The sequence below is a fragment of the Danio rerio genome, chromosome 8, assembly GCF_052040795.2.
Source record: "Danio rerio strain M-AB ecotype USA chromosome 8, GRCz13ab, whole genome shotgun sequence".
Classification (NCBI taxonomy): Eukaryota; Metazoa; Chordata; class Actinopteri; order Cypriniformes; family Danionidae; genus Danio; species Danio rerio.
The window spans coordinates 33,190,641-33,213,824 of NC_141028.1; the positions used below are offsets into that span (position 1 = coordinate 33,190,641).

Below are 23,184 nucleotides of genomic sequence, written 5' to 3' on the forward strand. Positions count from 1 at the left end.
CGATAGTCTACAGAAAAAACAATTGGCATATAAGATCTTGACTAATTACTCTAATCTGCCCATTTAACCTTATTAACCTAGTTAAGCAAAACTTTAAAAATATCTAGCAAAATATTATGTAGGGCCATCATGGCAAAGATTTAGTTAGTTTTAGTTCAGTTATTAGAAATGTGTTAATAAAACTATGTTCATAAATATGTTGGAAAAGAATCTTCTCTTCGTTAAACAGAAACTGGGGGAACAATATGCAGGGGGGGGTAATATATATATATATATATATATATATATATATATATATATATATATATATATATATATATATATATATATATATATATATATATATATATATATATATATATATATAGGAATGAATTTTACTGGAAAATATGTTTTTTTAATAAATACATGACCATGTATTTTACTGGCAAATATTTGTATGTGTGTGTGTGTACTATATATAAATATATATAATATATATATATATATATATATATATATATATATATATATATATATATATATATATATATATATATATATATATATATATATATATATATATATATATATATATATATATAAATATATAATATATATAAATATATATATTTATATTGTACTAGCACATACAAATATTTGCCAGTAAAATACATGTATATATATATATATATATATATATATATATATATATATATATATATATATATATATATATATATATATATATATATATATATATATATATATATATATATATATATATATACATGTGTTTTATGGGCATTTATGTATATACATATTTTAATAAATTTATAAAGATGTATTATACTGGCATGTTTTGTGTACTGTATATATTTATAAATATATGAATGTATTTTTAATACTACATGCATGGAATTCTTTTAGTGACCTTCCAATAAGTCCCTTTATATGCAGAAAACAAACATTTAATCCCATTGTGTTAGACAACAAACTTACCTTACGCATGCATTAGCAGAGCTGCTCTGCCATGATATGCATGCATTGCTGTCTGAGGTGAAAAAATGTCACTACATGCATAAAGCTACTAAAGTGACCTTGTAATAAGCCCTTGTATAAGCAAAAAACATGATTTGGCTTCATGTTAGAAAGCCAACTCACCTGGTGCATGCATAATATGGCAGAACGTCTCTGTCAGCAAATTCATGCACCATTGTTTCAGATAGACATGGCATTACACGCATGAAACTCTTGTTAGAAAGCCAACTTACCTGGTGCATACATTATAGCAGAATGGTTCTGCCGGGACATGTACTACTCTATCAGGCAAAAAGGGCCCTACATTCATGAAACTCTTGTTAGACAGTCAACTTATCTGTTGCATGCATTACAGAGCTGCTCTACCAGAATATGCATGCACAGCTGTTTCAGGCAGAAATGGCCCAATATGCATGAAAGTTTTTAGAGAACTTGTTATAAGCCTATGAATGCACAGATAATAATGTAACATAGGACGAACAAGTGATGTAACTGGTGTAAATGAATATTTGAGGTCCAACAAATAGGATTGTTGAGTGTAAGAAGACGGCACTGTGCTTTCTACAGCACTGCATGTGCCATTTTTCCTTTAGGAGACTGTCCTACTGTATGTTTACATTTAATTTTTTTTTTTAATTTATGCAATGCAGTGATGTCCTTTACTTTCTATATCATAATGACATGGTCTGTCAACAAACTACAGAACAAACAGAAAAAAAGCATAAACATGAATTTTGTCCAGTCTCATGCAATCAAAGTCCACATGAGGTGTACAATCATTGTCATCACAACTGTAGTAGTTATGTTGACAACATGACTAAGCAATTTGACTCTCTTATCCTTACACAACGGCACAAGGACTTGTCATTCTGATGTCACTGTGTTCATTGACAGATATTTATTTCTGAGAGATAAACTAAGGGTTTTGAGCAAGAGACATGGCTTTTGCAGGCAATTCATGATGTTTTGCTATTTGAATGTGTTGTTTTGAGAAATGCACTTACTTAAATTTCATGTATGTGTAGATTTAGACTTTTTAGAAGATATACAGCTGTTAGTTTTGTTTATACACTTTTGTTGAATATAACATGAAAACATGAAAAGACTTACAAAAGAAAGCATGATTTATGTTTTGTAAAACTGGTTTATTTACAAGTGTAAATGAGCATGCAAAATCTCACAAGAAACATTATTTCTTTCAAATTCCATGCAAATATATAGATACGTTTTATAAATAAAATATTGCGTTACAGCTCAAACTATACATTTTCATTTTCGTTAAAAGGTCTAAACAGAATTTAGTCTAACCTAACAACACTTTTTCTTTAAAAAAAGGCCCAAATAAAACTAGATAAACACTGTCATTCTACATATTTCACACATTTACAGCTAAAAATACTAAGCACCTTAAACGTACAAAAATCACAGAGTAAGAGTGTGATGTGCAACCACGCACAGTCTTTGATTTGCTATGTACAGTACATTTGATGGCACAAATTTGAAGGGCACTCCATATTATACGAGCATCTGGTCAGTTTAAAAAGTAGGTATTTACAAAGGGTAAATTGTTTAATGTAACGCATTAGGTCAGCGGCAGTATAACGTAATAAAATAGTGCCATTATAGCAGCACTGATGAGACCAGAAATTGGCACGGTCACAAACCAAGCGATAAAAATATTCCGGAAAAGATGCCAATCGACCGCCTTCCTGGAGCGGAGCCAGCCAACAGACACCACTGATCCCACCTGTCAACGAACACACAAACAAAACAACACAGCACATCGTGTGTTATTATATGTTGAAGGGATAGATTACCCAAAAATAAAAATTTGCTGCACTTACTCAGGCCTCTCAAGATCGAGTCAGGAAAAGCATATATACCGGCAACACTAATTAATAACCTTGTCTCCAGATGATAATACATTGAGGTCTTAGGAAGAGCAATGATTAGTTTGTGCAGGAAACTAAACATGCTACATTATTACATTTAGTCCACAACCTCAGAAACTGTCATATAAGTATGTTCACTACTGTCTGCATCAGCTTTTAAGGTTAGCAGTGGCGTAGCGGAGAAGGGGCACCACGTCATGGAGGCTCCCCAAAACATTAAGGTTGTTAATTTCTGTATTTTCCTTGAAGGAAACTGCTGTCAACAGATCATTAACAGAATAAATAGATTGTTCAGTTTGATTTATTAATCAATCAAAATTCATTACATCTTATACACGAAACATGTTTCACTTTAATAATTCATACTTTAACAATATAGTCAAGACGTCATTTTAACTGTTTTTTTATTCAGTAATTTAATAACTTTAAAAAATAGACATATAAATACCCAGATTTTTCAGGATATATATATATATATATATATAAATATATACGGCAACACAGTGGTGCAGTAGGTAGTGCTGTTGCCTCACAGCAAGAAGGTCACTGGTTCGAGCCTCAGTTGGGACAGTTGGCATTTCTGTGTGGAGTTTGCATGTTCTCCCTGCGTTCGTGTGGGTTTCCTCTGGGTGCTCTGGTTTCCCCCACAGTCCAAAGACATGTGGTACAGGTGAATTGGGTAAGCTAAATTGTTCATAGTGTATGAGTGTGTGTGGATGTTTCCCAGAGATGGGTTGCGGCTGGAAGGGCATCCGATGCATAAAAACGTGCCGGATAAGTTGGCGGTTCATTCTGCTGTGGCGACTCTGGATTAATAAAGGGACTCAAATGGACTAAGTTCACAGCACTCGTTAGAATTAGTTTTTAAAACTTAAATGGTTTGTTGCAATCGGATTCCTCAAATGGTTTGAGTTACCTTAACTTATTGGGTTTTACATTGTATGATTTTTGTTTGCTTGTTTATGCTTCAACATATCATACATAGAACAACGTGTCAAATAATTTCTTTTATAAACGATAGATTATCTCATTGACATGTAAAATTAAAATCTATACATTTCATTTACGATGAAAAAATCTTTTCATATGTCTGTTGATTATTCTTGTACACTGTAAAAAGTGAAAACTTAAACAAATTGCACCAAAACAAAGGCAGCTCTCGCTAAAGACTGTCATTAACACACTAAGGACTGTTTACTGAGGCTGTTTCAAAGGTAATTATGCTGTAAACTGTTGAGACTGTCAGTCTTGCGTCATAACACCTCAATATATCATCAGAAGAAATGAGTATTAGTTTTATTACTCATGTTGAACTTTATGTATCAACAAGGATCACAATTTTAGGTAAAAATCTTGAAGAAAAAAATGACCAAACATCTTAGAGGCAAACTTGAATTACTTTCCCTTTAAAATGGCATGTGTTTAATTCACTGATAAACAACCCACCTTGCAATGAGTAGTGCTGACTGGGAGTCCGATGTTGGAAGCGACAACCACAGTAATAGCAGAGGCGAGCTCAATGCTAAACCCACTGCGAGACAGACATGATGATTATCATAAGCTCTATAATCATCTTTACACACAGCACAACACTCTTTGAATGACAAGAAAGCAGTATGGCCTTGCGAAAATGTCATAATACTGAAGAGACAAGACAGATGTTCTCTACTGAGGGACTTTCCACAAGGCTGGGAGTGTTGTTAAACTGTTTGTTTACACTACAAAGTCAACAAAGATAAGAAAGTGGGAACTGGGCCCTTAAGCCCCATGAGAACTGCTGTGATAAAACTGAATTATGAAGTCTGATCCCACATCTTATGGGTTCTTACTGAGGGTATTAGTGTTTTTTTTTTACCTGGAGGGGGTGATGGGTGTCAGGTCTTTGCCCATGGTTTGAATGACCCTGCGACCCCAAATCCAGAGTCCTGTACAGATGCCCACTCCACCGTATAAGAGAAGCCAGATGGGTGTAGGAGCGCTGGGTGCCACTGAGGCGGTGTCATAGATCAGCCAAAGGGCCACCAGAGGGCCAATCGCATTGCTGGAACAGAGGAATCATGGGTAGGGTTATCGCTTAGAGATTGCAGAGTATAAAGAAAAGATTAGAGATTAAAGCAACGTGAGAAAGGAGCTGGAGTGCATGACATAAATTATGATCTAAATGCTTGGAGTTGGTAAGGTTTTTATTATGTTTTGAAAAGTATTATCAGTCTTCAGTGTCAAATAATCCCTTAGAACAGCGTGTATTTGAAATATAAATCCTATTATTATAAGTCAAAAAGCCATGCTTTGACACATTTAGTGCATTCCTTGGTTACCTAAAACCATAAAACAAACAAAAAAGTTAGATGACAAATTAAATATATGATAAATACTAAAAAAATTATATATGGTCGACCATATGTGTTTGTGTGTGTGTGTGTGTGTGTGTATATATATATATATATAATAAATACTAAAACTTTAGCTAAAATAAAATAAAAACCTAAAATAAAATGAATAAAAATATATAAATTACTTTTAATTAAAGTAAAACTAAAATAAACTTAATAAAAATAATAAAACAAATTACTAAAAAATGCTTTTTTACTTAGATTTTTTGTGTTCTTTCTAGTCCAAATATCTTAAATTTGTAGATCAAGAAGCAAAAGGTAAGCTAAACATACTGTCTTGTTTTCAGAAATAATATGCCAATATTAAGTGAGTTTTTCCTTAAAACAAGCTAAATAATCTGCCTATGAGGTAAGCAAAATAATCTTGTTTTTCCTTTTGACCTAAGATTATTTTTCATACCCCATTGGCAGATTATTTTGCGGCAAAATCATTGTTTGCAGTGTATGAATATAGAATATGTAAAGATTTTAAAATCATTGCCTGTTAATAAAAAATATAAATGTCTTGAAACAGCTTTCTGTGGCAAATTAGTTCAATTTTTTGGGTTTTTAAAATTTAGAAAATCTTTTTCATCTTTTAAAAATCCCTTTACACAATTTCCTTCACAATGTTTTTTTGTTAAGAGCTTTCAAAAAATAAAGGGAGATATATGAAAATTCAGTTATAGTTTGCATGCTTAAAGGAAGATTTAAACTGACATCTTTCTTTACCCCAATTCTAGATAATCCTAAATTTACCCCAGGAATTCTGGATGATGGTTGTAAACGCTGGAGTAATTTGGGAATCGTCAGGCTTGGGGATATGTTCTCAGACAATAAATTAATGTCTTTTACGTAATTAGCTCAGAAATACCAATTGTTCAAACGTGATTTTTTCAGATTTCTTCAATTGAGACATTATATCACTAACAGCACAGCACTTGTTAAAAATGGTAAGATCTTCTATTGAGAGGTTATTTTTATCATCAGGAAAGATGTCTGTTGGTCGTTTTTATGGGTCTGTATGTTCAATCCCATCTCCTGATACAAAAAAATAAAACCAAATGGGAGGAGGAGTTAGATACTGATATTGATGAGAAAACATGGGATGATATTTGGTCTAATGGTAAGAAAATATCTCTTTATACACGTACAAAAAAATACATTATTAAATAATACATACACTCAAAAATTTTTTTTGCTCGATCAAACTACTTATTTAACGTGAGTTAAAACAACACAATTCTTGAGATTTCATTGGGACAACTTATTTTTTATGTTCAATCCACATAAATTTGTTCAAAGTATTAAGTTAACTTAATTTGTGTTGGGACAACATAAATTAATTGTGTGAAACCCTGCATTTATTACAGTGTAGACTCCATATCTCTCCTGTAAAACCCAAAAAGTTAAGGTAACTCATACTATTTGCAGAAACCGATTGTAACAATCCATTTAACTTGAAAAACAAATCCTAATGAGTATTGTGTAAATAAGCATAGTAAAACTTGATAATTGAAGAAAACTCAAACCAACTTGTATGTGGTCATGTAACAGACTATAAAGGTTTTGATCCAGTTTCATTGATTTTGGGTATACCTATACCTATTTTAATGGACACATTTTTTCATCGGCTAAAAAGAAATTGCATAATGTATTAACCTTTGCTGCCCGAAAAAAATATTTTACTTAATTAGATTAGTGATGAATCTCCATCACTTAAAGGTTGGCACAAGATAATTTTTGAGTTAATTCCCCTGGAACATCTTACCCATGGTTTACACAAAATAACAGAACATATTTTCAATGTTTGGACTCTAATTTGGATTGTTTGAAACCTAGTCTTTGCCCAATGATCCTAAAAGGAATAATGTAACTGTATCGTTATCTGAAAAATAATCAATGTTTTAAGACCTTTTTATGATCTGTTTTATTTGGGGTAGTGCTGTTTTATATTTAATCTGAGTTTTTTTTCTTTCGTTTCTTTTTCCTTTTTTTCTCTTCATAGTTTTGTGTTGATATTTTTCTTTGCGTGTCTTTTGAAGATGTATTGTTATGTTTGCATTATTGTAAAAAAATCCAATAAACATAATTATAGTTAGAGAAATCACTAATAATTCATTGCCAAGTTAATTAAATCTCAAAATAAATAAACCTAAATTAACTTTTTTTTTAAAGAAGTCTGAAAAATCCCATCTTACATACCTAACATCATTCCCCCCATGTGCGAATGAGCCGAAGCAGGCGGTGAGGATCTGAAGGAACTGGAAGAGTGTGGACACCTCAGGCTTGTCGATCTCCAGCTCATCAATATCCTCCTCCAGCACATCTCCTCTGAGTGCCTCATCCTCCATCCCCACCGCCAGAGCCGCATCCTCCAATGCAGCTTCACCATCAGCTACCGCCGTACAGTAACTGTTATAGCTGTCGTACCGCGAGCGCCTCTTTTCTCCATCCAGTCCCGTGCGGCTTCCTCCCTCTCCGTCCTTTAGTGAGCCGTGGATGCCGTAAATGGCCATGGTGTAGGAGGTGTAGCTGTTGTTGCGGCGGATGGGCTTTTCTACGGGCTCTCCTATGCATTCACCTACTTTGGCCAGGTGAAGTTTGTGAAGAAGATCCTTGTAGATTCCTGAGTCTTTGTGAACGGTGTGAAACTGGTTTCCGCTCAAGTCGGGAATAACAATACCGCCACTGCCGTTTAAAGCTGCAAGAAGTAGCAATATTTTTTTTTAATGTTTTACTGTCAATAAAAAAAAGAAGCTGAAGTTTAAGGCAAGACACTGTAGGCAAACACATTGTTTTCATTAGGGGTGAATAATCCTGGGAAAATATTCAATACTATTGTTAAGTATTGCGATAACAATATTTTTTATGATGCTATTTTTATTAGCGATATTTTAAAATATTTATTTATGTATTGATATTAAAATAAACTGGTAAAAGACATTTTCAGATCCAACAAATTTCTGAACTAAATTTTAATTCAGACTAAAAACTGTCAAGGTACAAACCTTTAGTCTCAGAAGAAATTTGAATTCTGATTGGTTCATTTTTTCCCCGTTCTTGTCTTGATTAAACAATGAATAAATAAATAAAAAAAATTATTTATTACAGATATTTGTAATATGTATATATCATATACTATTATTGCGATAACAATAATTTTCCGATATATTGTGCAGCTCTAGTTTTTTTTGACCCTATAATTATTAAAAATGTGCTTTTTTTATATATATAAAACAGCTGCAGAAAGACTTTTAACGGGAATTTTCATCTCACATTTACTTGCTCTACAAAAAGAAACACTTAGCTGTTAATTTGTATTTATGAAAGTTTATTTCCGACAACATTTTGTTTAAATGCCTAAAAAGATCAAATAATACATCAATCTTTCATAAACAACTACCCAAAGGATAAATCAAATGCTCCAATGATCAAATAATAAATCAAAATGCATTCTCGAATAATAAATCAAATGTATTTGATATTTAATTTTCATGAACGACTCAGTAAAATCCTGTAATAATTCAATGAGAAATCAAATGCTCAAACTATAATTTAAATAATCTCCTGATTACTCACACACAGAAGCTCATGATGGACTGATTAATAGGTCTATAAAGACACCTCATTCACACAGACTCTTTGCTGAGTCTAGTTTTTGCTGTGAAGCATTACAGAGCATTTTTACAGATCTGTTTGTTCTATCATGTTTTGATCATTGTCTAGTTTACCATTATTGTTGTTTTACCTCCTGTCCTGTTTCTAATACTGTGTTTGATAAATGTTTGTTAACATTTGTCGTTGTTTTAGTTTTTTTTATTAAACTATGTTTGTTTGTTCAGACAATGCATTATTTCTTAGTAGCAATTTCCACAATAATTTTTTTGTCCACTCAACTTTAGACATTTTAGGTTAGTGCAACTGATTCTTTCAAAAACAGAGTAAACAAGAACAAATTAAAGGAAATAAGGATTATGAATATTTAGGTCAGTTGGCACAATTTTATGAATTTTAATAATAATATTTTGGTCAGTTGAATGGTTGGCACAACTTAAAAAGTTTTGTTACAGAGTAGTTCACCTCTCCAGAAAACTAATCTTAATTAATCCAACTAAAAGTTTTTTGTATCACTGACAAATAATTTAGGTCAGTGCAGCTGATGTTTTCAAAAGCTGAGTGAAAAAGAAAAGCAAAAGGAACTAAGGATTTCTTTTGTACTTGCTTAAATTTTTCTTTAGTGTACTTTTACTGCTATTAAGGAGAAAACAGTAAGATAAAATATTTTGAGAATAAGTTCTGAGTAAGAAATGTATGAAAATCAATACATATTTAAATTTAAAACATTTTTAGAAAACTTGTAAGACTAAAAATGTCTGCAATTCTTAATATAATCAATCAACTCAGAATTTATGTTCGTAAGTTTTTTTTTTTTTACCCAATTTACCCGCAGTCTAATGGATCAAGCATAACTCAAGAGACTGACCATGAGTGCAGTCCTGATCTTTGGTGTCAAACTCTTTCTTGTCCAGGTCAGTTTCTGCCGATCCTCCGATGTCGAAGGACACTTTGTTGCTGTCAGCAGGTGGTGTCTGTGGAACAGGAGAGTAGTTTCGAGGAGGGCCAGGATGATGGTCCATCAGGCCATTTAAGGAAGGCTTCTTCTCAACTAGCTGTGTCCCACTGGTGTCCGCAATATTTGGACCTGAAAAGGTGGAAATAGTTAAAGAAATTATGATATTGTAAGAGAATGGATCAGGGTGAACATGGAATAATCAAAAAAGTCAAAGGGGCAATTTATTAGAAACATTTACAAACATATTTTATCATTCAGCCGAGAATTAACTATATTCAAAATTTGGATGTAGGTAAGATTTTTATCTTATGTTTTTGAAAAGTACGTCTAAAGTAAAATCTAAACTGAAACTATTTAATGCCTGCTTGCTAAACAAAAGTATTTTTTTATGTTTTTATAATATTTTTTGTTTAACCCACACTTTTGAATGGTCTTAAAACACCCTGAAAAGAGTTAATGTTGTTTTAAGATACTTTTATCTAAACAGTTTGATTTTTTTTTTAGATTGAATTATATATTTTTTTGTTACATTATGAATGTCCTATATCTACTTAGTTTAATTGCTCAATAAAGGTTTGATATCTTTCTTTTGAAATTTTGAACTGTAAAATTTCATATTCATTTCAAAAACTAGTTTCCATCCATAGAGAATTCCTTAATTTGCCTTTTAAATTCAAGTTCACCTAAACATTTACTTTGCATCTTCTTCTTCAACCGCGGGCACACAATGAACCAGACCACCAGAGCAGTGAGGATGGCACAGCCCAGTGAGATTAGCAGGGTTCCCCACCATGGTATCCGATCAAACCCCAACACTGAAAATAAACAAACAGACAATCACTTGACATGTTTTAGAGTTCAATGGTTTCTTATACAATACACACTTACATATTATTGTTATAATACTTTATCTAATGCTAGTCTTGAAAACATCTTATAAATTAGCAAATTAGCATTAGCATATACTTCATCTTCTGTTTAAAACTAAAACTGTGTTAAATTAACCAAAAACACAAACAATCTGGGATTCGAAATTAGTGAGTGTGAACAAAAACGATCATCGTCCTGCTTTCAACAAAATAATAGCACGTGTGTGTCTGTGTTTTACAAGTCTGTTGTGTTGACTAAAAACTGCAGTGAGATAAGTTAGCTGTTATACAAATTCTCTGTATTAAATGAGCTTAAAAAGGGGACCTTCTGCTATTTTTTATATATATATCATTATAAAGTATGGCTAGGTTAATTTTCGATTCCTATGAAAGAGAAGAGCCACTAACAGCACTGAACACTGTGCGTGGCTGGCCAGATAACCAGGAAGAGGGCGGTCCTGTGCTTAGCTGATTAGCAAACAGACAACTGTTGGTTCACAGCAGACACTATCTTCGGGACATCACGATCCCCTGAAGTGTGCTTAAAAGTACAGATTGCTGAACTTAGGCCAACATTTTATTTAAAAATGTTGTTACTAATTCAACTGTACAGACCATTCCTCTACACAGCACATATGTTTGTCAGCAAAAGGGTCTATCCTCCTTAAAGGGAAAGTTCAACCACAAATGAGAGTTTTCTTACTGATTACTCAATCCAGTGGAATTAAACCTGTATGAATAGCATTTTTCTGTTCAACATAAAATGTTTGAAGAGTTCAGATGCAAAAACCTCTAAGTGCAATCTGAATTGTTCTTCTAAAATTAGTATTTTTCTCAGATTTCTATCTCTTGATTCAGTAATTTTACTTTTATGAGAAAGGATATTTTCATTGTAGAAGAAAATTCTAGACGGCACTTAGAGGTTTTTGAATCTGAACTCTTCATATATATATATATATATATATATATATATATATATATATATATATATATATATATATATATATATATATATATATATATATATATATATATATATATATATATATATATATATTTGTCTGGTAACCATTGACTTATCAGACTATTTTTTCCAACTATGGATGTCAATGGCTACAATTGCTTTTGTGATTAGCATAAAAAAAAGAAATTTGGTAATACTTTACTTTGATGGTCCATTTGACTATTAGTAGACTGTACTTAATGTGTTGATACTGCTCTTTCAACAAAACTATAAGAAACTTAGCAAGTACATGTCAACTTACACTAACCCTAACCCCAACCTAACAGTCCACTTAATATGAAATGAGAATTAGTTGGTGTAGATGCAATGTAACTTAAATTCAACAAATGGAACATCAAAATCTGACCAGATATTCAAAAAGGTTTGGTATTACTAAATTGTGAGTATTATTGTTTTATTTTGTGGCAAACTATCCCTTGAAACAAACCGACTCGGTATGTGTTTGTAAATGTGAAATTAATGGTCAGTTAATCAATAACAGATGAGGGAGGGGTCATTTGTGCATTCAGGTCATGTGACCATCATACAGCATGCTGTAAGTTATCAATGTGAGTACATTTTGAGCTACAATCTGAGAACAAAATGTTCCTCAAAATATGAGCTCAGATGCAAAAACCTCTAATTATCGTCTGAAATTTCCACAGAAAATGTGTATGTTGCGATATCTTTCTTTAAAGATCAGGAGAAGGACTTATTCATTGCCACATTACTAAACATACACACAGGAAAATTTCAGGCGGCATTTAGAGGTTTTGCATTTAGAGGTTTTTGCTCTTCATATTATTTTAAAAAATGATCTAAAATACAGCACTTGAAAAAAATGAAGATATTTTTTATTAAATAAGATATTAATATTTATTATTGTCACTTCTCTTGTTTGTGTTTTAAAAGAAAAATGCTTTTGTTTATATGTATGTGTCCCACATAACAAAATTTTTCTGGCCCAGCTCTGGCCCACACAATCATCTTTTGCTTGGCCCACATGCTGTATTGAATTACGATACATGACTTTACCAAGTCTGGATTCCAGACAAGGGCCAAACATGGACCATATCTGGGCCAAGTCTAACCAAAACACCCAAAGCTGTGCCAGAAATGATGGTGTCATGACTGCAATTAAATTGATAAAGTCAAGAAGTATTGGGCTTTAGGCACGCTATTGACCTTATTCTAAAATGCGGAAGTTCGCCTGTTTTCACGATTGTCTTAGAACTTCCGATTCAGTCGCCTATAAGAGAAATGACTAGGAATAATAAACGGCAGAAAATGGCCAAACTACTTGCTCAACAAACAAATGTTTGCATGACTACACAGACCAAGTAGCATAATATAATAAGAAAATATTAAATTGCAACATCAAGCAGCGTAACGAGCAGTTGTTAACGTCAAAAAATGAATGGAAGTGAATGTGACCGGAAGTCGCGAGACAAAAAGATTCAAATGGCAGCACCCACTCGTCAGCTGAGAATAAGGTGAAAAGGCATGCTTTTTTCTCGAAGCGACCTGATTGGTCGAATCTTTTTCTTTACTCAAAAATAATTTAAATGTGGGTCAAGACTTAAGACAGGCCAAAATTACGTGGCCCACATATACATTTTAAACATCTGGGCCAAATACTACATTTTACATCTGTAAAATAGTGATGTGCCACCTCTGCCAAACCCGGACTATGTTTGGCCCACATGCTGTATGCCAGTGCGGAATAAATGCATGCTGTGCCAGCTTTATGCCAAATCTGTGCAAGAATTCTTTGCTACCTACGATGTTTGTGTGTACTTTAGTGATTTAAATTGCATCATTTATACAACTCTATTGTCATTTTCTGCTAATAAATGCTCTATATGATAGCTTCAAAACTTTGAAAAAACCTTATCTATAGTTTAGAAATTATAAATTAGATTTTTACTTACAACACATACCTATTTATGGTGAACAACATAAAATAATACAACCAAAGCTGTCTCTTTTCTCTTTTTCCTACTTGTTCAAGAAAAAATATCTAAAAATAAAAGAAAAAAGCTTACTTGGTGCTCCAGTAAACATGATGGAGAACAGGTTGATTCCCATTGTAACAGCATAGAAAACCGGTAATGCTCTTAAACCATTGGGCACTGGATCATCCTAGAGCACATGGAAATGCTGCTGTTTAGCACGTGATTAAAGAAAAAGCGCATGTTCTTTCATTATTGACTACAACAAGAGATTATGAAGCACCAAAACAGACATTGGTACATTATGCAACAAGTGAGCTCAGATTTGCTTTTTTACCTTGTTCAAGATAAACTTGCGGACAAAGTAGAAGAGAACAGCAGACATGAAGCCCGAGAGGAGAGGTGAGAGAAACCAAGAGGCCACTGGAAAACACATAAATCAATGAGCCACATAAATATGGTCAATGTATCATTAAACTCCTCAAATTTTCTCAGGACTGCACGACAAGTATCAACAAAGACCCCTTAAGTCACCATGGTTAATCATGTTTCCTGTCTGAAGAGTCCAAAATGTTCCGCTCCATAAATAGATCTCATTTAGGTCATGTGAAAGAATAATAATAAGAGGAGATCTGCATGTTCGGGAGGCATTACCACTTGCTATTTCTGGGGTCACATGAGAAAATATTCTCTTTCCATTTACTGACTCAGGGATAAAATATGTAATCTGACTAAGCATGCTTGTGCAAATTCTCAAAAACACTCAATTTCACATACCAATGCGGAGCAGTTCCAGCCATTTGACCCCCTGGTGACCTCTGGCAACCATGGAAAAGCCGATTGTGGCGCCCACGATGCAATGTGTCCCAGAGATGGGGAGCTTCAAGAAGGAAGCTGCGAGCTGCCAAACTGCAGATCCTGCAACCGCAATCACAACACTCGTGACGTGACCATCACAAGTCTCGACATCATGAGAAAATTACACCTAGGTGACATACTCGTGGTTTACTGGATTCAGCTGATCTGTGATGCCCCGTGTGACGCACTGTTAAATACGTATTGGCTTTAAAGGGATAATTCCCCCCAAAAATAACATTTGCTGTGCATATAAATCCTGGCAGCAAGGAATAAAGCTATAATTGTTGTAAATAGTGTTTAGCTTCTTACACAGAACAATAATTTCACTTTATTGGCCTCAATGTATATTCAGTAGCCACACATTTTTTTTGTTGTTGTTTTTTTTTTTACTCTTATAGTGCAGTGAGTAGTTCTGTCGCCTTACAACAAAAAGGTCGCTGATTCGAGCTTCGGCTGGGTTAGTTGGCATTTCCATGTGGAGTTTGCATGTTTTCCCTGTGTACGCATGGGTTTCCTCTGGGTTCTCAGGTTTCCACCACAGGTCCAAAGACATGCGCTCAATGGTGAATTGACTAAGCTAAATTGTCCAAAGTATATCTGTGTGATTGAGTGTGTATGGGTGTTTCCCAGAGATTGGTTGCAGCTGGAAGGGCATTCACTGCGTTAAATATATGCTGGATGAGTTGGCGGTTAATTTTTCTGTGGCGACCCCTGATTAACAAAATAAGCCGAAAAGAAAATGAATAAATGACTCTCATAAGTTCTGGTAACAATCAATTAGTATTTTATTTATCACTTTAGGAGTGTAAGTCAGTGATTTATTACTTATTTAAAATAGATTTGAAGAAGAACGAGAAAAAAGGGTTGTCCAAAACAACATTTAACCCAGCTTTCTTTGTTTACTATATACAAATGGTTGCAATAATGTGTTTGCAAGCAAACAAATTCATCATGATTTAAAAAAATCTGCTGCATAAAAACATATTACACAGTAATTGGTGGTTCATTTTGCTGTGGCGACCCCTTATAGAGAAGGAACTAAGCCAAAGGAACTTGAGGGAAGATCCTGTAATAGTATGTATTTTGTTATTGATGTCATTAATGCAGATGAGAAAGTTGTTAGTGCGATTTTTATGTTGTGAATTCCTGATTGTGTTCAATATAATTTAACAAATTCTGGTTGAAAACAACAAAACCTAAATTTAATCTTTAGAAGACAACAATTTTAAAAATTGTATTTTAGTGCCTTGTGGGCACCTTGATGTCAAGATGACACCAAAAAACACGTCAAAAATGCAATTGACTATCTTGATATCAAAATTAGATTAAATTGACATCTAACATTGGCATTAAAAAATAAAACATACAAAAAAAAAAAAACAAACAGCACTGTCTTGTAATTGATTTTTGCCACATTTGGTGCCAATATTAGATGTCAGTTTAATGTATTTTTGACAACAAGGTAGCTTGGTAACAAGGTAGGTACATGCATTGTAATGATACAAAATCCAGTTTCAATTTTTAATTTGTAATTGAATCTTTACAATGAATTAAAAAAAATGTGTGGATGTCAAATGGACATTAAGGTTTTGACAAAAATGATTTGCAGTTTTGATGTCATGCTTGATGTCTGCCCAAATTTGTAAAATGCTCCCAGGACAAATCCCATTCAACCTGGACTGTAGCGCTGTGTACGGGTGTAGTAACGAGCAAACAAAGAAAACAAAGCACAAAGGCAGAACATTTCATAGGTTAGATTTAGTTTTTAATGTTTTTGTATGTTAGGAACTTTTGTGCTAAACAGGTAACGTTATTGATGATAATACAGTCACTTACTGCATTCACCACAAGGCAAAGTAGCACCAACTCGCACTAAACACTAGGCTTATGCTAGTTATGTTGAATAAAATAAGCAAACAATGTAAATGAAATATGACAACAAGTTGCTGCTGTGCCAGAAACTTGTATTATTGTCAGTTAAGTGAACAAGTCACTCATAACGGAGATTTCTCCACAAACAAATCGCTCCCTCTGTTAGAATGAGAAGTGAAAGCAGGAGAGGGGGGTGTGTTTCAGGACACGGATTGAGTTAAAATTTAACAGGGAGGGAGGATAATACATTCTCATGCACACAAACACACACTCTTTGTCACCAATGCCTATGCAATTACTTATCCACTGATGTAGAAAAGTGATGTAAAATTATGATTTTCGTAATTTAACAAATATATTTTCATACTGACCACAGTGAAAACTCCTGATCATAGATATATGAACATATGTGTATCTATATCTGGCTCTGGATGGCAAGTCCTCCACTACACCTTGTTCCCAAATTCATTTCAAAGGAGCACTACCCTGTATTAAAACAGCGACTCTATTGACGCATTCCTTCCAATACAATAGCGTAGGCAACATCTAATGTAAATATTTATGGATGTCTGTTGCTGAGATACTGTCCGCCATATTGGAGCAGTCAAAGTCAGTGTTAAAACATTCAAGAGCAAGTTGTGTAGTAATATCCACATATGAATATCTATAAATAAGTTTGATTTGCTTAACTAACAAGATTTAACATTTTGTCAGTTCTTACAACCAAAGGTTGTGCAATGTTGATACATCTTGGAGAACTCAGTGATGATATTGACTGTTACAAGATGGCGGATGCGTCACCATTTGTGGAGTGGTCAAATTTGTGGTGGCGTATACATATCCATATCTATGTTCCTGACTTCTTCATTTGTCTGATACACTATTACATAATGAAAACATTAAATCAAGTACACACTCACCAAACATGGCACTGATGGATCCAGCCATCAGCACAGCCTCCGAGCCATTATACATGTGAACATCGATGATCCCCGAACGGATGGTTTCGCTGACCTTTGCCCCCAAAAGCATGGCACCCACTGTCTCAAAGATGGTAGCCAGGATGCAGGCCTGGCGCAGAGTCACAACCCCAGAACCCACGGCAGTCCCGAAGGAGTTGGCGACATCGTTGGCACCCACAGAGAAGGCCAAGATAAAGGCGATGACGAATCCCAAAATCAACAGCCAGAGGACATCAGACATGTCTGTCTGTGCACCTGCCGCTAGCACACTAACAGCTGCTAGAGATGCTAATGTAGTGGATTCCATTTCTGGAGAAAAACACTTCTGGCCTACCGAGAATCAACTGGCTTGGATTATTGAGGTATTTTCGTAATAAATAAATAAATAAATAGGCAAAGTGATATAGGATATGAGCTAAAAATCAAATCGTCTCTACAAATGAAAATAAACGTAGCAGAAAGTAAAAAGCAACTGTTAGCTACATATACTAATATCAGTAAAGGTTTTGGATTGGCTTTGAGTGGCTACACAAACTGAGACATCCATTATGGACTAGATCTTAGCAGGTGTTGATGGTACTGAAAAAGAAAGAGACATTTGGATTAATTAAAGACTTTATGGCATGATTATAAAAACACAAAACTGCTGAGACAAACTATTGAAATAAACTGTGCTGCTTTTATATAGACCATTTTGAGGATGTAAACAATAACAGTGGTCCCAATGCATTTCCTGTTTTACATTTTTGATTTCTACAGCTTGCGAGAATCCAAAAAGGTCCACATATTGATAAATAATATTATTATGGCTGTTTTAACATGAAGTTATGATTGAATCACCTCTTGTAACAGTTTTGAAGTAGTTTGATAACAAACAGGAACTGTTTATGGGCCAGTGACATGACCACATTGAAATAGTCTATAGTTTGATTTAAAGATTTTTTTTATGGAGATATAATATTTAATTTTAATATTTTTGTTGTATAAATAAAATAAACATTTCTATAAACTTTTGGCTATTTTTCTAAATAGTATGTTTTTATTTATTATTTATAATTAATATTAATATAAATGTGATTAATTCATTAATTTATTAACTTTTACACAATCACGCAATTTGATGCAGAAAACTATAAACATCCAGGGAAAAGGAGAATTTCATAGTTACTTTAGTTTAGTTTAGTTAGTTTTTTTTCCACAACTATATAATACTTACACATTGTTAGTCTTTTGTTGTTCTATTGTCCATATTGTTTTTAAATCACTTTGCTTAACCATTTAACTGCCTGCTCTACCAAATGATTGACCATAGTTTGACTGTTTTAAATAATGACTGGTAAAGTCATTTAGAGAATGACCTCAAGATGATTTAGTGTTCAAAAATGTTTTATTTTGAATATTATTTTAAATAATTTGGTCAACAGTCAACTTGATCAAGTTAAATGAGTGTAGTTAACTCAAAATTGACTGAAAGTTAATTCTGCTCTTTTGAAAAGAACTTTGAACTCAGTATTGTTGAAGGTAATGAGTTAATTAAAAACACCATTACTTCAGCTTAAATGGAGTAAGTTTACAGTACTCATACAGAGTAGTTTTTTTTTAACTCTAATGGTTTGTAACAATCGGTTTCTTCAAACGATTTGAGTTGCCTTAACTTTTTAGGCTTTACAGTACTCAGTTGGTTTGAGTTCTCTTCAGTTATTGGGTTTTACTGTGCTTAAATTGCTTCGTTTACTCAAATGATTATGTTCACAGTACTCATTAGGATTAGTTTTTCAACTTAAATAGTTTGTTGCAGTCAGTTTCTTCAAACAGTTAGAGTTATTTTAACTCTTTAGGTTTTACAGTGTAGCATATGTAATAATTCCACTACTTTTACCACAAACCAATATATCAACCACTTGGTAGAGGTTGACATTTTAGAAATTATGGGATGTGTTGAGAAAAAAATGCATTGTGTGTGTTAACTAGCTACATTAGGAGTTAAAAAATGCAATCCTTTTTTTCTTGGAGGGTCAATTAAAGGGTTTAAAGACTCTGTAATTCTATTACATCAGTACACAATACAAGATATTAGCATGCACATTAGAATTAGAATTTTGGGTGAATAACTAGGAAAGATAGTTTGTTGATAAACAAACTTATTGTATGCAGTTATTTATCAGCAGTTTGTATCTGCATATTATTTACTGACTATAAAATAAATGCATTTTCTCCCAAAAAACTTATGAAGGGAAATTAAGCTGTGCCAGTAAGTAATCGAGTAAGGAATTTGTAAAACAAAAAGCCATATTCATTTGGGGAAAAAAGAGGCTTAATAATGCTTCATTAAGCATGCTATACAAGCCTGAAAACACTTTGATATTTTGATTGCAACTTTTGAACAGACTATTACATAAGAGCTTTCAGATGATCTAAAGGAAACCGAAAACGAGCAATTATTCGGCTTCACACAAACATTTAAAGAGATGCTTCTAAGTAGATGAATTTTGTTTGTTTTGTTTGTTTTGACTTTGTAAACAAACATCACACTGGTCTTCTGTGCAATGTTTACAGACATAAAAATACTATGAATAACCAAAACTGGCAATCATTCCACTTAAGTAAGGGTCACGTGAGGGTGATATTAGATACAGAGGTAAAAACAACACTTTATGCTTACTTTTCTAAAACAACAACTTCTGCATGAATGAAAATGATTGATTTTTTAAATTATTGTCTAAAATCAGTCACATTTTTTTGCCACACTTAATATCATATACTCTCAAATGTAAAAGCAATACAAAATGACTAAAAAAGCAAGTACTCACCAAATACGATGAATGTCTTCTGCTGGGTTGTTGTCAATAAATTCAGTGAACAATGAACGCTCAGCTTTCTAAAACTTTCTCAGCCTTTAACTCCAGGACTCAACTAACTGTAGCTCAGTCCCGTCTGTCATTTATAAATACTAGAGAAGGAGGAGAGAGTGAAGTGAACCACACCTCCACAAGATCATGAGACTGTGGCTTCTGTGAAAGGCAAAGACTTTTAATGTTTAGCCAGACGTTTGCACCAAATAACCAATTATACTCTATATTTCGTCATCTGGGCTTCATGTAGACGCATGTGCCTGTGTGCTAACTATCTTTATGAAATATGATCATATAGTTGGGTTTAATAATACAGCAATAGGCTGTGAAAAAAGTCTTTTGTAAGAGCTCAATTACAGACACCTCTTAATATGTTATGCCTGGAAACCAAAGTTGTTAAAAATCTACTAAAAAGATTTTATGATAGTGTTTAGAAGATCGTAAAAGGTTTCACTTTAAAATAACTTTTAGATTAAAATACTTTATGCTGACAAGGATAGTGCTATATATGGCATTATATGTAAATATAAATATACTTAGCCAGAATTATTAGCCCCCTTTTGAATTAAAAAAAAAAAGTTTCCCAAATGATGTTTAACAGAGCAAGAAAATTTTCACAGTATATCTGATAATATTTTTTCTTCTGGAGAAAGTCTTATTTGTTTTATTTCGGCTAGAATAAAAGCAGTTTGTAATAATAAAAAAAAACATTTTAAGGTCAAAATTATTAGCCCCTTTAAGCTAATTTCCCCCCCGAATGTCTATAGAACAAACCATAGTTATAAAATAACTTGCCTAATTACCCTGATCTGCCTAGTTGACCTAATTAACCTAGTTAAGCCTTTAAATGTCACTTTAAGCTGTATAGAAGTGTCTTGAAAAATATCTAGTAAAATATTATTTACTGTCATCATGGCAAAAATAAAATAAATCAGTTATTAGAAATGAGTTAATAAAACTATTATGTTTAGAAATGTGTTGAAAAAATCTCACCTTTAAACAGAAATTAGGGAAAAAAATAAACAAGGGGGATAATAACTCTGACTCAACTGTATATTCATTCATTCATTTTCTTGTTGGCTTAGTCCCTTTATTAATCCGGGGTCGCCACAAGGGAATGAACCGCCAACTTATCCAGCAAGTTTTTACACAGCGGATGCCCTTCCAGTCGCAACCCATCTCTGGGAAACATCCACACATACATTCACACACTATGGACAATTTAGCCTACCCAGTTCACCTGTACAGCATGTCTTTGGACTGTGGGGGAAACCGGAGCACCTGGAGGAAACCCACACAAACGCAAGGAAAACATGCAAACTCACACAGAAACGCCAAACGAGCCAAGGCTCGAACCAGCGACCTTCTTGCTGTGAGGCAACAGCACTACCTACTGCGCCACTGCTTCGCTCCAACTGTATATTTGAAATGATAATTAATTGGTGTTTTGCGGTTGCAGAATGATCTTTAAATTAGGTATTTTTATATGTCATCAAATGATACTTTTCTCTTATGATTAACATGATTGACATAGTTTGGTATGCAACTATTGCAACACTGAATGGTATTTTTAGTTGGTGTCTTCTGTAAAACATGAAGAAAAAAGTATGACACTCATTATTTTTTGCTAAATAAAATTAAACAAGACATACTGTGTTTATCATAGTGTACATATATATATAATGGTCATTTTTATGGATGTACTGTATTTGTTAGAAGTATGTGTTTGAATAAAATATTTAGTTTTATTGTATGTTCCAATTTATTTATCCATTTTAATACAAATGCTCTCATTATTTATACAATTTTTTTTTTTTAGAAAAAAATAATTTGTCAGGACGTCACGGCGGTGAAGTTGGTAGCACATTTGCTTTACAACAAGAAGGTCATTAGTTTGAGCCTCGGCTGGGTCAGGTGGTACCCCTATTGTTTGCATGGGTTTCCTCCGGGTGCTCGGGTTTTCCCCACAGTTTAAAGACATACGGTACAGGTGAATTGAATAAGCTAAATTCGTCGTAGAGTATGTGTGTGAAATAGTGTATGGGCGTTTTTCAGTATTGGGTTGCGGAAGGGTATCCACTGCGTAAAACATATGCTGGATAAGTTGGCAGTTCATTCCACTGTGGCGACCCCTAATTAATAAAGAGACTAAGCTAAAATCAAAATGAATGAATGATAATTTGTCAGAATAACAAATGCTCTCCTTTGCTGTGATTGAAAATTAGGTTTACACCACCAAATTTTAATTTCCTAACTCTTCTGAAGTAAAACACTGGTACTCTCTCATCTAAAAATGAAGAGTCTACCTATCCACATTAGACTTTCCCCCTCCATTTCTGTTTTTAAGTCTGTTTTAAAGACCTATCTATTTTCTCTCACTTTTAATACTCATTGATGATTGTTTTATTGCTTTTATTTGTTAAATCTTTCTTTTATATTCTGCTTCTCTGTCTTTAGCACTCCTATATGTACAGCACTTTGGTCAACCTTGGTTGTTTTTAAATGTGCTTTATAAATAAATATTATATTGTATGTTATAAAAAGGAATCTAAACATCTCTTAAAATAGTCTATTTGGTTATTTTATTTGATAAAAAAAATGTATTTTAAATTTGGAAGATATTTCATTATTAGTTTACAGACTTAAAACAAAATATATTTCAATAACTCAAACACATAACAGAGTTCCCACGCTTTCATGAACAGCAGATTCAAGGACTTTTAATGACTTTTGAAAGTGCCATTAATTTTAAATCAAGCACAGCATATGTAGAGTCATGAAAGTCCTTACTGTACTTAACATTTCAATTACACTAAAAATTTAGGTTCAAATAACAAAAAAAATATTAGAATTCTTAAAGAATTTCTGTTTTTTTCTTTCGTGACCTAAATGTTCTTATCAGGCACTTATTAATTTTCACAAATTGCTTAGCCAAAGGAAAACATCTTTAAAACAG

General features: G+C 33.2%; 1 protein-coding gene across 6 annotated transcripts; it reads right to left on the bottom strand.

The window, feature by feature from the left end:
* Positions 1-2,144: 2,144 nt before the first annotated feature.
* Positions 2,145-20,295, bottom strand: slc20a1a (solute carrier family 20 member 1a). Of its 6 annotated transcripts, none has more exons than XM_087263060.1 (11): positions 20,187-20,295; positions 17,335-17,955; positions 14,462-14,602; positions 14,022-14,107; positions 13,778-13,874; positions 10,556-10,675; positions 9,771-9,989; positions 7,490-7,988; positions 4,768-4,953; positions 4,359-4,443; positions 2,145-2,767 (listed from the first exon to the last, which is right to left on the bottom strand). In XM_087263060.1, exons 2-11 carry the CDS (start codon positions 17,681-17,683, stop codon positions 2,603-2,605), a joined length of 1,947 nt encoding a protein of 648 aa, XP_087119186.1. In that variant the 5' UTR covers positions 17,684-17,955; positions 20,187-20,295; the 3' UTR covers positions 2,145-2,602.
* Positions 20,296-23,184: the final 2,889 nt, after the last annotated feature.